The sequence below is a fragment of the Amblyomma americanum genome, chromosome 5 (genome assembly GCF_052857255.1).
Source record: "Amblyomma americanum isolate KBUSLIRL-KWMA chromosome 5, ASM5285725v1, whole genome shotgun sequence".
Classification (NCBI taxonomy): Eukaryota; Metazoa; Arthropoda; class Arachnida; order Ixodida; family Ixodidae; genus Amblyomma; species Amblyomma americanum.
Window position 1 is genome coordinate 206,829,247 of NC_135501.1, and position 17,913 is coordinate 206,847,159.

At 42.2% G+C, this 17,913-nt stretch overlaps 1 protein-coding gene across 1 annotated transcript in view; it reads right to left on the reverse strand.

Annotated features, from left to right (window-relative positions):
- Positions 1–47: 47 nt before the first annotated feature.
- The window catches only part of LOC144133527 (cathepsin L-like), a 31,684-nt gene continuing 13,818 nt past the window's right edge, over positions 48–17,913 (reverse strand). The window contains exons 8-14 of the mRNA XM_077666684.1: positions 16,737–16,833; positions 14,394–14,474; positions 10,694–10,813; positions 9,972–10,036; positions 8,835–8,928; positions 7,006–7,079; positions 48–2,821 (exon numbers count right to left, since the gene is read on the reverse strand). Coding sequence (XP_077522810.1) covers positions 2,738–2,821; positions 7,006–7,079; positions 8,835–8,928; positions 9,972–10,036; positions 10,694–10,813; positions 14,394–14,474; positions 16,737–16,833 — 615 coding nt within the window. The 3' untranslated portion in view covers positions 48–2,737. The remainder of the gene's footprint in view (positions 2,822–7,005; positions 7,080–8,834; positions 8,929–9,971; positions 10,037–10,693; positions 10,814–14,393; positions 14,475–16,736; positions 16,834–17,913) is intronic.

Sequence of the window (17,913 nt, forward strand, 5' to 3'; positions counted from 1 at the left end):
CCCGAAGAGAAGTACAGGCATTTTATACACAAGTTTATTCACACGAATAAATTTGTTTCAAAACTTTATTTAAAAACACAACTGAAAGACTGCAAAAAAAAGCTGAGTATATCTACAAAACACAATTCCTACGATGAACAAAAGTTCATGAAAAGAAAAAGCTACACAGGAAGAAAACCGGGATTGCTGGATTCAGAGGGCCACATGAGTATAGTTTTCTTTTTTCTTGACAGAAACTTGCAAGAGTGATGTGATACAAAACACTGCAATCCTAAGCTACGAAAGCCACTACTTGCCTAGCAGTGAACAGCAAACAGTCCTTTACGACAAAAGCCAGCAAGGCAGAAGTGATTATTTTACATTAACAAGGAGTATCTAAGAATAACTGTATACAAAGACTTGCATAGTTTGGTGTCAGGAAACTGCAGACATAGCACTCGCAGAGCTGAAGTCTTAAAGGGACACTGAAGACAAATTGAAGTTGGTCTGTATCAACAGATTACTGCATTCTAACTACAAAGGCAGCATATTTTCAATGAAAATGAAGCTTTTACAAGCTAGAAAAGACCAAAAATTCAAATGCAGGTGTCAGCCATCGCCAGCTGATTTTGTAAGCAAACTGCGGTGCATCAGCACCGATTTTTTTCGCAGATCCCAGAGGCTATCTTACACCGCCATCCACATCAAGACTGAGATCAAGGAGTACATCTTGGTGTAGATGTGAGTCAATCGAGTTCACCGCAGTGGCATGAAGATCGTTAAATGCAATTTCTGAATAAAAAAATGTCTTTTGGTGCCAGACAGACCTGGACGTACCTGCAGGGAGCTGGAGAATCGATTTTTACTAAAAATGAAAATTGCACGGTGTTGTCCTCGGTGTCCCTTTAACACGCTTGTTCTCAGAGTAGGGCAGCAGCAGTGTTATCAATGTCAGTGGTATAGTAATATAGTAGTAATACAAAACCTACGCACTCTCTGCCAGTATAACAGCTAAAAGAAAGGACAGTTGTGGTGGGGACGGCATGGAGAGATGCAACCCATTTGGGACTGACTACTTGTATAATCATCCGATCACCTTTGGAAGACAGGTCAAACTATGCATCTAAATGTTTTACAAAATGAGCTCGCAGGTTTAAGCTGACAGCATTACACAGTGACCAGCAAAGTCTAAATGTCTAGCAAGAAGAATATATATTCCTTCTTTGAGCATAATACAGAAAATGCATAAGGAGGGTGGAATAATGTTTTAAGCTTTTACTACTGTTCTGGCTGAATATGCTTCGTCTCAATATGTGCAACAGTTTCAAGAGCATGGGTAACTTCGAAGTTATTTTAGGAACTTCACATAGTGACTCATATTTAAACATTGTGACAACAATCGTAAGCAGAGACCAACAAAAGACACATACAAATCATTGCAAATGATAGCCGTTGTTCATTTGTAGTACAATGTTGAGATAGATAAGGAATAGACAGCAAAGATCGAGCTGTTTTTGTCTGCCCGAAAGTGACCAAGGTGACCATGATACGATGTGTTAAGTAAGACAACAGCAGTCACTTTGTGTTGCCACAACAGCTGTGTTGCTGAGCTGCCTGCAAGCTAGAAAAATTGTTTTGTCCCATGTACACTGATAAGCAAAGAATGAAAGACATCACAGTTGCGATCATCGGCCTGTGCAGGATAATGTGACCTTCACTTCTGTGATCCCATAGGCCCTTCTCTCACAACTTACAGCTAGCAAACATGATGCGAAGGATATAAAATGTGTTCAGTTTGTTCTGCTTTGTTCAGTGTGTGCTCCTTTGAAGTGAGATTTCACTAATAGGAAGAAGCAAATTATGTCAATAATAGTGTTCAATAAAAGTTGTGCCAAACCAGATGGCTCACCATCCGGAAATTGGAACTTGTCCGCGAAACTGGGCAGCTTGTTGAGTTTGGTGAGCCCAGGTTGGCTTTCACTTGTGTACAAGACCGATAAGGTGAAATTTGTTAACCTGCAGACTAGTCAGCCAGCAGGGGTGTATAAAACTTGAAATTAGCATAAAACTGACTTTCATGTCATAAAGTGGCATGCTTCATGTTCCTTAAATATATATGTAATTCTGGCTTGCTATTGTAATTCGAGGTTAAAATTTGGTCGGAACAATTAATGCTGGTTTCTAATGTCCAGCAATAGGAAATTAATAACTCATCATAACAGCCATGAAAATCACCACCGGCTCTTTAGCATGCCATGGCTCATGACTCGTGGCACACAGTACACCAGCTCAGAGTACAAAATTTCAAAACTAAATTCTGTGACATATACTTAAAACTTGCAAGCATTCAATAAAATGTACACAACCGTTAAGTCGCCACCAAAGGTGTAGCAAAATTCACATTAAAACTACTAGACAATTAAAGCAAAAACACACCGGCACTCAACAAGACCTGTTTTAAAAAAAAAGAAAAAAACTAAGCCACCATAACACCAATGATACTATATAAGCATTGCAACATTAAATTGATGTTCATAGTTCATAAGGTACATCTGACTTCACAGTTCTTGAAGTGAAAATTTCTAGCTTTGCAATACACACAAAAAGAACACTGCTGTCTGCTAAGAATGAGCTATGGCAGCATAACTAGCATCATTAACATTTACATCATTGTCGGTAGTTAACATGGGTGTGCAAGTGCAGTTTCTTGCATGTACAGTTTCCAGCTGTAAAAAGAAACATGTAAAAATTAAATTGACTACTGCGCTGGTGGGACCACAGCTGACAGCGCCATTTGGTTGACACCACAGGTACCATCGCCACGGTAAACTCTGTAGTAGCCCTGAAAGAAAAAGAAAGGTGTTTCAGAGCTGGCTTGAAACAGTTGGTACTACATACAAGATTAAAAACTCGCAAAAATTACTTATTGCAGACTAGTACTATTAAATTTGTATCAAATTGTTCTTATCAAATGTGACCATTATTACATACTATTAATTATTCATGCTGCAAATCTTTCTATGAGAACTTTCTGTTACATTACCAGAGGCATTGTTGAAAGATTCTTCATTCAGTTTTTATTCGACACTTTGATCAGAAGGCAGACTCAATTGAGTCTAATACAGTTCAGGCATTAAGAAACATTTCCCCAGACAAAAAATAAATAAAGTGACAGATGTATAGTAGTTAGCCCTTACTGCCGAGCTTTAAAAAAATGTGCATGTACAACTTTGGCAGTCAATATGCAAAATTAATAGATTAGTAATCAAAACTGCATTGCAGAACGTGGACTGAGTATTTATTTGAGGCATTGTGTCCACAATTATACAGCACAGGTGATGTTTTAACATTTAAGATCACATACATTTGATCCCGGCTGCTGTGGATGCATTTCAATGGAGACAAAATGCAATAATGCCCATGTGCTGTGCGATGTCGGTGCAAGTTAAACAACCCCAAGTGGTTTAAATGAATCCGGAGCCTTCCACTATGGTGTCCCTCACAGCGCATGGAAGGCGGAGGAGGGAGGGGATAGCAGAGATGCATTATGGTTCGAGCTAGAAGGCTATCGACATGGGGTTGCAAAGCGCACAAGGAAGGGACACAACAGTTAAACACCCCATACCGTACCATACTGGATTAATACGAATAGGCCAGCCTTTCAACTGAATTGAACAGAATAGTGGAGAGAAAAACCGAATTGAATATGAATCAAATAACAAAACCATAGAGTTGAATATTATGAATATTTGCTATTTGAGCAAATAATTCTGCAAAGTGAATATTCATGCAAAGCAGTGAACTGGGCAGGTGAAGGTGCTATAAGTCACGGAATTAAGGCTGTAGCTGTCCAAATACGCAACATTGCTCTCCACTAGGCAACACACAACACAAAGTCTGTATACAGTAAAAGCTCGTTACTTCGAACCTCGATAATTCGAATTTTTGGATAATTCGATCTACACTACTGGGCCCGGCCAAGCTCCATAGAGGCCTCAGTATAAAAAAGCCCGCTAATTCGAAAGCGAGTCGGTTCCGCTACGGATAATTCGAACTACGCGCCGCCGTGTCTGTGCGGCTTGGCACACAGCACGTGGCCAAGAAAAAAAAAAAACCACCTCCGCATAGTTAGAGGCTGCGCACGACCTAAACGGGGACAGAAGATGGAACCAGATAAAACGGTGGAAGAGTGGGTAAAGCCTAAATGGCGCCATCACCGGCGTGACGGCCGGCGGTGCCGGAGGGTAGGGATTGGCGGTCGCGGTGGCAGCTGCCTACCCTCTTTCCGCGTAGCTTCTGAAACTCGCAACTAAATACTCGTTAATTCGGAATTACGGATAAGTACTGTCGGCGCGGTCCCAGCCAATGCCCATGAAAGGCTAGGACGTCGGACGGGCACTACAAAGTACATGCAAAAAACTTTTTTCTTAGCGAGTGTCGCCCATCAGTCGCCCATCAGTCGCCCATCCATCCCATCCATCCATCCAGTCCACCCATCAGTCGCCAACGGAAGCACGTGGTCAGCCGCGGACACTGGCTTTTAGCGTTGTTCGCTGCAAAAGGCCTTTGCTGCTATCGCGCGTTCCAATGATTGAGTGGCAGTAGACGGTGCCCCAATCGCCCATGGCACGATAAGGCAAACCTACTGAAAACGAGGCTTTGCAGAACCAGACAAGCGCTGGCACTCTGCCAAGTTCGCTTCCCCCCCTTGCTAGAGCTAATATCAAAAGGCAAACACACCTTGATGTTATCGCTGCGCAGCATCTTGGCGCACTGCCAAGAAGTGCGTTGTGGACCTTGACATGTTAACGACTGACGCTTTTTTTTTTTTTTCAAATTCTTAGGCAGACATTGGGGGTGGGTGGGTTCATTACGCAAGTAAATACGGTACATATATCGTAATGCAAATGGTTCTTGTCAGCTTTTCGAGGCCATTCGATAATTCGAACATCGGATAATTCAAACTTTTTTCCCAGTCCCGTGAAGTTCGAATTAACGAGCTTTTACTGTATTAACTCTATGGCTGTCGTGTCGTACGAGTAAGAAATGACCTTTTTCTACTGATAACACCAGCGAAAAACTTGGGGGCCTTCTCACCCACATTCATAAAGAAAATGTAATAGCATTCAGGTTGCCTGCTATGGTGTTTACAATGAGAGTTTATAATGTATGTAGTTCGTGCAAATTTCCCACGGAAACTCCGGTTGGAACTGGTTCCATTGCTCTTATATAGTATGCACAAGTGATCTCTTTCTAGAGTGTTGCATCTTCCATTAGATTACCATATGGGATTACACTAATCTGCCATAATCCACCCACTAATCCATCTTAATCCACTTTCTGGGGTGGGCCTAGGTTCAAAATTTTGAGGTCCTTTGGCATTTTCCAGGGTGGGCCAACTTCCAAATATTCGGGGTCCTCAGATCTTCAAATTTGGTGGTGCCCAATGATTGGTCCACTGGTGGCCATGTGGTGTTAATGACATCATGATCCTCTCAATCACATTCACAGATTGTAGGGAGCCCTCACACCACTACTGGCCCAGTGGTGCAGCAGTTAAGCAATGCGCCATTACCCGGGAGGAGACTGTTTCAAACACAGCCACAGTGGGGCTTGTGAGACCCAGCTTTCCCTTCCTGGGCAACCTCTCACTACCAATCATTAACTGAACTGTCACCTGCCACGGTGGGTAGGCGGGCAGCCTGCCACAAAGCAGGCTTTAGACAGACGGACAGACAAACAAACAACAATAGCTAAATGCAAGGACTGGCCACTATAAGTGCTATCGCACTAAAGCTACGCTGTTCCCTACTTGAACTTCATGGCTATTATTCAAAAACTGTTCAAGAACTTGAGAATGAAATCGATTCGTGTTGAATAATTTTGAACATGTACTATTTGATTCACATGTACTTTTAGTGTGCGAGCGCTAATACCCCCAATCTCAGATTTTACTAATGTTTGTCTGTCCAAAGCCTCTCTCAAAGCCTGATCTTGAGGTCGTTTGGGAAGAGCAACCTTGGTCTCACAAGCCTCACCGGCAGCAGCACCTGCTATCACAGGGCAGTGACGCATTGCTGAACTGCTGCACCACCGCACCAGGTGTTGCCATGAGGACTCTCAGCGATCTATGAACGTGATGTAGGGAATGACCAATTCCACGTATATGGGCATTAAACCATTAAAGCTGTCGCATCATACCATTAAAGTGGAGCTTAATTCTGATTTCCCCAATGTTTATGTGAAGCCTACTTGACCTTGGAAACCAAGCCTCGAACTGAAACAAGTGGAAATCGAAGTGCTAGTGCACCTAATTCGCATTTGTCCTAACCATGGTAAACCATATCAGCCATTTTTTTTATTCATTCAGCACAATATGAATAAAAGGATATATCGAACAGAAGGATATTTGATTCACTATTCAAAAATTTCAAATCCTCGCACACCTCTACGGATAACACATTTAATTTTCATAGCCATTATTATTCGTTCTGAGGAGGGGGTACTAAGGTATTTGACTCCAGTGTTTCCTTTGTAAACCTAGAGTAAGCTAAATCTCAGATGACTGAAAGATGATAAAAGGTTAACCTTATATATATGGTATCTGTTACAAAACCAGATACAGAAATTTTTGCAAGCAAGCTCAAAACACAAAATACATCAAGGAAGGGGTGCTCAGAGATGCCCAGCAGAGTGCCTTCTGTTCGTAGGTTCCACAATAACAGTCATGGTGCACACTATCACATGTCAGCGATTCAAATGCCCAGAGGACTGTGCTCTTATAAATTATCCATTCTGCTTGGAAACTAGCATAGCGCCACATATTGCACTTTCGGTTTCATGGGTGCAGTGCAATGCCCACTGACTGAAACACTAAAAACCAATAGGATGAATATTTACTCCTTTTATCTGATAATACTCTGCACCAGTGTCTGTTAAAAACAACATTGATCTGCATCTGGTGTCAGGTTGCTTGAGCTGGAGATGCAGATCTTATCTGAGTGGCAGCAAAATCTTGGGCCTCACCTTTTCGCCCCAGTACTTGCCCCAGCTGTTCTTGACGATCCAGTAAGGAACAGGCTTTCGACGGAAGCTTCGCTCTGCAAAGGAAAAATAAATAAAAGTCCAGCTTGTCACCGCCATAAACATGAGCATCTCTTGCATTGTTAATATTTATGCTGTGAATTGCTAAATTCTTTCATTTGTCTTTAAAGCTCAGAGCAGGACATTCTCAACGACGGTGCTGTGTGGACATCAAAAACGTGAACATTGTTAAAAGATTGGTGCCTGGTGCTGGAAGTGAAGAAAGAAGGTAGTTCAAGGTGAATTCAGCACACAGATTGAAGAACGTGCTATGTTAGCAGCTTGAAGTAAACTGGTGTGACTGGACTTGTTAGCCTTCCTCTAAGTTTTCTGGTGCAAAACCCAAAGCCAGGTGCCAATCTTTGGCAGATATAACAAAAGCAATATCAACACCACAGCCATACTCATAACCTCTCCATATTGTACACCATCAAAATCGCCCTGAAAAATGTTCCTATATTAATGGCCATGACACAAAATGGGATTTTTAAACAAAATTATAAATAAAGCACCCAGACGCACGCTACTGTTGTTCAGTGGTGTTCGCACTACCATTGCCAGCCTAATAATGCCATATTATATCCAACACAACCACTGCTGGTCTGAGAATGCCATTTTATGCCATGGCCAATAATCTCAACAGGAACATTGTGTTGGAGCAGCCACTACTGGCATTAACTGGCATGTACTTAGGGCCCTCCGTATTCGTTTCATTTTCTCCAGAATTTAGGAGGTAAAAATCGCGTGATATTTCGTTTAGTTCAAATACGGGTACAAATCGGAATAATTCAGCAAAAGTTTCCATAAATCAGCTTTCCTCGTGTCTTTTTTTTTTTGTTGCAAATGATTTACTGTAGTGCTCGTTTTTGTGCAGGACACAAAATTCCTTATTTTTTGCTCAATATTTCAAAAACAATATGGAAATTACAGGTTTTGTAGAAAGAAAAAAACTTCACCAAAATAATTTTTTCTCCCACCGCGGTGGCTCAGTGGTTAGGGCGCTCGGATACTGAGCCACAGTTCCTGGGTTTTCGAACCTGGCTGTGACGGCCGTGCTTTGATGGAGGCGAAACCCAAAAGGCGCCCGTGTGCTGTGTGATTTCAGTGTATGTTAAAGATCCCCAGGTGGTCGAAATTATTCTGGAGCCCTCCACTATGACACCTCTTTCTCTCTTCTTTCACTCCCACCTTCCTCCCTTCCCTTAGGATGCTCTGGAGACAATTACTGCATCATTTCCTGTTCTCAAAAAACAAATTCTCTCATCCATTACAATTATTTTGTAATGTAAACTGTCAATCTCCTAAGCAGCACCTCACATGCATGCAAGACCTGCCTGCCTTGTACAACAGTCATTAAACATCATAGAAGCTATTTTAATGTGAAAGCATTGCTAGTCCCATTAGGAAAAAAGCCAGTGGTGCGTCCGCACACATTCTATATATACGCCTCACTGGCTGACTTCAACATGAAGCAAGTTTTCCCAACATTTGTACAAAAATAGTGTTTCGGGTGGCGTAATGCGATTTCTCGTTGCATATAGCTTGACTATATGTAAACTTGAGCGCAAAACCGAAACTACATGACTGTACAGTTGAAACTTTTTTCTAAAAAAATAATATGCACATTGCAAAAAGCAGGTACATATTAAGTCTACACAGATGCACCAGCTTGCACATTATCGCAGTGGCTATCGCCCGAGCATCATAGAAGTGCCCAACGAGTGCCTGGAGGATAAAAAAAAATGCAGAAGCCTCTGGAGTGAAATACTTACTATCCACACCGAAGCCAACAAGAAGAACACCATGGTCAATGTCCGTGGGGCTGCACAGGAATTTCCACGGGTGTGAGATGCCACCAAAGTAGAACTGGAAGCAGGAAAACAGAAATTATAGCACAATAAAGGCAGAAATAAAATTTATAAAAGGGGTCTTCACCAGAGATGGCTTCAAATGCTCTCGAGACATTTCGCAACCCTCTGCTGCCCTATCCCGGGATATATGAACATACCACAGACTGGCTCATAAACGGCTGCCGCTTTAAAGGGACACTTAGGATAAACTGAACTTCACCTGTATTGAAAGATTACCAAGCCCTACTGAAAAAGGTGCCACTTTCATTGAAAATGGAACATTTAAAGCTAGAAAAGGCCAAAAAATGAAACACGGGTTCAGTTGGTCGTTTTCACAAGCAAACTTCCTTTTAGTATTTGTATTTCTCTTCCATACTCATGTAATTAATTATACAAGCACTGCACTAAATGTATGCAAGTCTATTTCTTAATACAATCTGTGGGTACATTTCATATGCCCATCCTGTGAAAATCTCCATGGAAGTGACAGTATCTGAAACAAAAAGAATTAAACAATGATGATATTATGATAGTTTTCAATGCGATAGCATTAGAAGGGCCATGAAGGTGAAAACTATCCAGCGGCATCTGCTGTGTGAAGCTTCCACCTGCCAACTGTGGCAGGTAGCGTTTAGGAAAATTTTTCAGGGGGAGGTGGTGGATGACCACTGTAAATATTGCAAGCTGTTCCTCTTTACTACAAGACCAGTCAGCAGAGTTCTTATCAATGACCATCAATCAATATGTCAATGCCACAGGCTCAAAATTGAAGGAAGAACAATTCTTAACAAAATCTTTCAAAGTGTCCTGTCTAGCACGAACTCCTTCACTTCAAAGCCTGTAGCAAAATTTTTCAGTTGAGCTCCCCACCACATGACTAAATGTATGTTATTTCACCCACAATGAGGGCCACATATTCAGATAGAGACATGGCAATCAATAGAAATTAAAGATTAAATATTCCTGAAAAGAAGGTCTTTGAACTTATCAGGCACTGAGACTGCACTCTGCTTTCCCCAGTGTACATAAGCTAAAAAAGAATTGATGCTCTGCACAAACCTGCATTGCATTGGCATTGATACCAATTGAAATGGGTCCATGCGTCATGAGCCAGTAGGCCAGCTCTGGAATACACAAATACAACACGGTCAAATGAAATGCAATTTTAGCATGATTTTAGAACACACAAGATATTCGGTTAAAAGAGACCCGACAGCCTGCCCTAAATTAAACTTCGAAATTCAATAAAACAATGAAAAGGGAGGCTTCTTGAGAACTAATCAGGCTAGCTCTGTCATTTCTTCATCTTAGTTTTTTTAACATAATGTTAATGACATACTGTTTCATCGTAACCTGCACTCCACATGTACGGCAGAGCATGGACAGTGACCTTCATCTGTGTTTCTTTGAGCACTAGGAGGGAGGGGGGGATCAATTAGTTCTAAGACAAACGCTTGCATTTGAATGCACAGCGAAAAAAGAGCTCCCAGCTTTTTTCCCTTTCTCCAAAGAAAGGAAGTCATGGCACTGCCTTCACCTTTCACTCCTTTCGCCCATCCCTTCTCCCCAAGAGAGGGCCAAAGTGGCCAATGCTGATCTGCACAGTGCTGCACATGGCATAATCACACTGAACAAACAGCAAACCTAAATTACATTTTCTGATCACAGGCAGCAAATGGGGATTGGAGCTGCGTTCATCTTGTAATGCTGTAAATCTTATTAAGCATCTCTTTCGCACCTAGTACAACTGCAAAACATGTTTGCAACAACCACAGCTATACCTGTTTCGTTCTGAGGCAGCCCCACAAAGCTCTGCACACGGGCCTGGCTCTCCGTCTTGTTAAACTTGCAGGTGCCATCGACACCCCTGTAAGGGTAGTCGGACTCGGTTTCCAAGCCACCTGAAAACCAGAAGGAAAATGAAATTTAAGGGCTTACCAGCCTACATAACTTTGTCAGCAACTAAGACTGAAGCACAACTGCTCTCTACAGGGCATGTACACACACACACAAAAAACCAAGCACAATTGTGACCATTTCGCTGAAGTTTGACAGAGACCAGTTAGGCACACATGTGGCTGAATTTCTTTAGTTAAATCAAGTGTACAGCTGATGCAGGCCTACCAATGCATTTTTGAGCTACAGAATAATAGCTTTTGGCTTCATCAGAAGTTATAATACTGCTTGGCTTTTAGTCTATGTTTGGCTTTCAAGAAGCGCTCTAATCTTCATGGACTATGTATTCAAAGACAGATGCCAGTTCGAGATGAACGAGTTGCAAGGGACTCTTCATGTCGATGATCACTAAGGCTGACATTACGTCTGTGCTTATGTCACCACATTTAAATTGAAATATGAGATTCTGCCTACATATTGCCATTTATGTACATTTCTTTTATAGTCACAAAATGAATTCCAGGATTTTTGAGCCCTCAGATGCTATGTTTTCTAATGCTAAAGTTCTCAAGGGCATTGAAGACCCATTATGAACATTCTCAAGGCTTATGCCCTTCAGGCGCTGCGTCCACATATGCACACACGACCTAAACCTGCTCATGTTGTCGTATACAAGGTGAACTTCTGCCTTTGAATTCTGCACCCTTAACATTTTGACCCTCCATGTCAAGTCTGTGGCACCATCTCTTGCAGCTACAGAGAAACATGTTTGTAAATAACACATCACAGCGCTTTATGGTGGGACGAGTAGCTTTTATTTTTGAATGCTCTCTTTTCAAATGGTGAATGATGCAATTTACCATTCGATAGGTTAACGTAGAAATGGCACACCAATTTTATTGTCACAAATGAAGAAAAAGTGCTGCGGCAGACATCCCGAGTGGTGCACCCACAAACATGGACGTGGTGCCAAAGTGCCGAAAATATCCAAGTGGCGTTTTCTGGCCTTTATGCAATGTTTTTTTGGGAAAGTGAAGTAGAAAATGGGTTTATTGCTTACAGGTGTTGAAAACCATGTTTCTACAAAGAAAAGTTAGACGACTCCGGTGCTGAAGCGTTGTTCATGCAAATAGCCAATGGTGAACAGCCTCCAAAGAAGTGCGGCCAACCGAGCAATGAAGGTCCACTGATGGTCACAAAGAAGCCTCACAACACTGAGCCGCTGCCAACATATGCGTTATGATCAGTGCATAAAGTCCGGGGGTTTCGGGGAGTCTTAGACCCCCACCAATATTCACGAGGAATCTGAGACACTCCCATCTCAGATTCCAAAGCAAGCAACCAAAGCAATCCAAAGCAAGCAACCATCTTTTACTCTTGTCAGTGGTAGTCGGAACATGTCTTCTCTATCATGTTGAAAATTTCACTGTGGTTTTCAGCCAGAATCTTAAACCTTTGAGTGTTTTTGTCGTATATGCACGGAAACGGTTTCAACTCAAGCGGTTTCAACCCTCCGTTTGAAATTTCGCACCAGAATGACAATGCACACTCACTAGGAGGCGCTGCCACCTCTTAGGACATACAAGAATCATTTGAAATTTGCTTGCACTGCGTTCTTGCTCAGATAAACAGAACTGATTTCTGGCTTCAGCATGTCACGCGGTATGCGGCAATGCCTTTTGTGGTTTTGTTTTCGCCATCTGCAGCAGCACCTTTTGTGGTTTCCGGTTTCATTTAAGGTGATTGCAACCGAGGCACCCAAAGCTTGATTTTTATCTTTATTGGCACCCTCTTGCAGGGGGGCTGAAGTTGATCTCCATCTTTATTGGCGCTGCTGTTAGCTTGTTTATCACCACCGTTCACAAGGTGATCTCGCCATCCTTGCTTACTGAGTTTCCTTCGAGTTATTCAGACACAGCAAACGCACCGCCTGTTCTCTTGGCACCAACAACGATGACTTCCGCGTTTTATGCATGCAGACTGTGATAAGGCGCTGTGCATAGACACGTGTTTCAAAGAATACCACACTCTGCAATACTACTGAACATTTTGCACGTATAAGTGATGCTGACACCAAAATACTGTTCCTGATTTTTTTTTTACTATTTCTTACCGACTTTACACATTTTTTGCATTAAAAAACCGCGATAAAGTAATCTGACCATCTGGGAAAGTTTTTTTTCCGAAAAAATTCGGCCTTCAAAGGGTTAACATGTTTCCTAAAGCCCGCACGCGACGGCGAAAAATACAGAGTTGGCAGCACTACACAAGGGGTGGATCAAAACGGGAAACTCGTGCCCTCACACCACGAGTCAGTCCAGAGCGAGCTGGCCGCTCATCTCCAAGGCTACACAACAATGAGCACACTGGTAGAGCGTGAGGATTGTTTGTTTCAAGTCTATGCCATTAGTTGAGCAAACAACTACCTTTAAAAATGATTTCTTCCATTTGCAAAAAACCATGTGTAAAACAGGCCACAAATCGCTTTCTCTCTCGCTCTCCACTCTGCTCAAATCACTAAAGACCCCCTTCAGTGCAGGCAGACTTTAAGAACTGGCTATGATGGAAGCAACCATTGGCCCCAAACACACCAAATGAACAACAGTGCAGACGCGAAGGCTGTACATCCAAGAGCTGCGTTCGGTGCCAGACATTAGGAATTTTCCTCTACCTGTCATCACACGACTGTTTTTATCTGTTTCATAAGTCATGAACTGAAGAAAAATTCTCTGAAGCATATGTTCTCACAGCTAAAAATTTATTCATGTCTAACGATCAGTTGGAAAAGGCAAGAAGATGTTGCAGTGTTTACGTTTATGTAGCAGCTTTGAGGCACTATGTCCATATAAGTGGACACGAATAAAATGTGCTCAAATATCTAAAATCCTTGCGTAATGTTTTAAACTTCACTTCTGCTTTGTCTACTGGTTGTGATTTATGCAAAATGAAAAATTTTTTCCTCAGCAGATTTAATTGACACCTGAAGGATACAGTATAGGCTATGAAGATGTTATGTTTACATAGCAGCTGATAAATGGTTATTTAAGATAGAGAAAAACTCAAGGGCCTGCATGGTAAGGAATGCAGCAAGAAAGTGATAAGCAGGCACGACAAAACACAGCCTCGTAATAAACAGCCAGAAAAAATGTGTAACTCATGGTCACAGAGAGCCTTGCTAAGCTCAAGGTATGACCTTCACCACAATGACCAAAACAAGCTGAGAATGTATAAGTGCTCCAGCTATGCTAGGCCCATGCATATCCAAACTTCGGTCTATTTCAAAAAAGTCGTTATCACAGCACCGATTTTCCGAAATGGTGGAAGCAGATGTCAGTTCCATTGTGACTGTGAGCGGCAGAAGGGATAAGTTGTGCTGCACTTGCTGTAGTGCATGCCGTTTAAGCGCCGTACAACATCATGGCAAGAAAAATGGCACAGAGGACAAGAAATGAGGAAGCCCAGAAATTAAAGTGAGCTTTGCACCGAAAAGCAGCACCATTCACTACAAGCAGAGTAATCGGGCAGTAATGCAGAGCATAGATAAATGCAATAAGAAAAAGCCATGACAAAATACAATTGACATACCCATTTCAATGACAGCCTTGAGGCCTTGGCCCATGTAACCACCCCTGCATCCGTGATCCTCCTTGTCACAGTCAACGAGCTCTGAAAAAAGACGCACAAAAATATCGCAATCAACCTATGTCACTCTTGTCGCTTGTGGCTTATAAATACCAACCAGCAAAGACTGTCATTCAAGCACCTTCAAAACAAGCAATGACAAAAAGTGTGGGCAACTGGTCTGCATGAAGCAAAACCTTTGCTCATATTATCAGAGTAAGCTGAAGTTGTTTCACACTTTACATGTCGCACACAATAATCCCACTTGTTTCTATGGTTTTTGGGTACAAATTCATACACAGGTTCCTAGTATAAATAGGTGGACATAATTTTTTATGTACGGTGTATGCGCATTATCAAGCTGCTCAATTTTTAAATGGCTACCTAATTGCTAAATCATTATCATTTGCTTACCGCCCTGCAAAAACATACACACTCCTGCATGAGCATTTTCCAAGTTCCTTTTTCAAACATTTCAAGTATGACAAAGCCCCTTCGGGACAAGCCACGTTGTTAAGATTCAAGATCGAGGTGAAACGAAGGGTATGACTAAAGAATGCATGGCTAGTTCATAAGAGGCACAGTGAAATGGTTAATAAAAACGCCAACCAAACTTATATAAAGCTGTCATTCCTGTTTCACCACAAGACTTATTTTCAATGTAAACAAAATTCAAAGTACCGTATAAACTCGTGTAAGGGCCGCACTTTTTTTTTTTAATTTCAGTTTGACTTTTAAAAAAAATGTATAACCGTATCTTTTTCTAAATTATCTAGTCCAAAACAATGGGTGTGGCCCATACACCGGTGTGGCCCTTACACAAGATTATACGGTATTGTGTATGAATCGGTAAACAACTCTGTTGAAGCCAGATATGCCACCTTCCTTTCTTCTTCAGTGTGAGCAGTACGTGTTGCCAAGTGGAAGCCAGAATGTCAAGGTAGCAACATTTTGGTGGGCATCTCTCATTCTCAGCTTCATCTTAAAAGGCAGCTTTTCCAAGCAATGCTGCTACTAACAACAAATAATTCTTTACCTGTAATCCTCAGTAGCAAGCTCTAAACAAAGTAGCAAGCGAGACTAAAACCCAGTAAACTTGGACTCGCATAATTTAAAATATTGGTTAAGTTGCAACAGTTTTTCACATAGTACAGTAAACTCCAATAAGTATTTTGTGTTCACCATTGCTTATATTGAAAGGCTTTCAATGATGAAGCTTGGGCATCCAGGAATCTAGCCAATGAAATCTTGAAGAATGCGGCATCAGCTGGCAGTTTCTTTGGCCCACTGGTCATGCCACAAACCAGTAGCGGAGGCTTTGCACAACTTTCCACTTTCTATGAGCAGCTACCGATAGTGGCTCACGATAATATCTCACATGTGGTTGCCTTTGAGGCAGCGTTGCCTCAAGTGCTTTCGCACATCCTACTCGGTTTAACTAGATGCTAAAACCCTACCATTTTTTTTCCTTTTTATAACTTTGAAATAGGATTTACTGCACTAAACGGGGCAGTGAAAATCCAATATAATGCAAACACAATGACTGCAAGATCCGAGACTTTTTAACTAGCACTAGCTGACTATCTGTCAAACACAGTGAATGCACTACTATAACATAGCATATTAATGCAAGATACAGCACTGTATCCGTTGCGTACTGCCAAATCTATGCGATAAGAACACCAGACAGCCATGAAGGCAGTAATTATTGCCAATGTTTGAGTGAGTTTGAACATTACTCGTTGCCATCTTATCTAGCCAGTTAATTTGGATGCCGAAGGATGAGCATTAAATTATGTCTTCCAAGTTCCGTGCAGAAGTAATGGCTTCTGAATTTACATCAGGTGCTCCCTTTTATTACACTGCACTCTCTTGTTCAGCAAAAGTCTTGAGGCCATGGTAAGCTTCTGAGCAGTATTGTCCGGCACCTACAGCACACCCAAAACACGAGAGGTTTGGAGGTGCAGGGACCAGAGCCTTTCTCCACTTCTGGAGATTCAGGTGCGCCATTACTGCCCAACTACACAGTGTAAAACCGTGTGGCCTGAAGACCTTTGACCAGAGGTGTAATTTCATTACCAAAACTCCACGATATGCAACTGAGCCATTTTACAGGGGCTCACCTCATTTCATGGCCACACACCAAAGCTATTTATTTAAATAGCTCATCCGTGTACCTCCTGAGCCTCTCGAGCGTCCAGGAGACTTATGTTCTCTATAATGTTAAATATGCACGAATGGATGCAGTGAACAGAGATGAGAGATTATATACAAAGGCCCAAGCAACAACTGGCAGAGAGGGCTCACCTTGTTCTGAAAGTGACAGCAGTTTGTTGCGAGACAGGAACCACTGCCCCTCCACGTTGCCAGTCACTGAGAAAGCCCAACACGAACCGCATGCACCCTGCAGGTCGATTAAGGAGTCATCATTTCATTTCATTTATTTTTTCCCTTAAAGGCCCAGAGGCATTACATAAGGGGGGAACAGTCACTGGAGGTGCTGGGTCATTATTAATCATTATCATCACCAGCCCAACTGCATCCACTGCAGGACTAACACCTCTCCCTTATTCCATCAATTAGCCGTGTCCTGTGCCAGCTGCAGCCACCCAGTCCCCACAAAGCCCCAAATTTCCTAACCTCATCTGCCCATCTGACACCCTGGCACCCCTATTATGCTTGCCTTCTCTTGGACTCCTGTCCACCACTCTTAATGACCATCTGTTAAATTGGCTTTGCCAAAGCCTACTTCTTCTTGAACTAAGCATGGATGTCACAAACTCACATTTTTTCTGTAACCCCATGCATTCTTAAGCTCTTCTCGTCTCTTAATGTTACCCATATCATTTTCCTTTCCATAGCTCCCTGCATTGTCCTCAAAGTTTTACATTGGCCTCTAATTTTCATGCCCCATAGGTGAGTACTGGCAACATACAGCTATAGTTAAACCTAGATTGAACAAACCTCCATGTAACGAATTCCTCGATTTTATGAAGTTTCACGATTCCTTAAAGCAGACCCACTGAAGCATATGTATTTGCAAACCCCATGTAATGAAGGCATTGAGGCGGTTGACCTTGGTATAACGAACTTGCTATGCTGACCATCTATTAGTTGGTGCTGAGTTACTTGGACAGATCACGCGAATGTTTCGTGAGGATAAAACACACGTTGACATGAGAGGAAAGTGACAGAACACATCATGTTCGAGAGCCGTCAGCGCCTCTACGTGGCAAACAAAGGAGTCTCTGCTGCTTTCGCTTTTGTAACATCACACCACATGGCACTGGAACAGTTCGTGCTCAAAAGCAGCAAAAAACAACAGGACAAAGCAAAAAAAGACATGTGACAAGCAGTGCACACCCTTTGCCCCCACTCAGTTGCTCATGTGATTCTGGCATTGACAGTTGTCACGCGTTGACAGCGGTGACAGCAGAGAGCTGTGGCAATGCAACGCGTACAGTCCGTTTCCTAGGGCAACGGT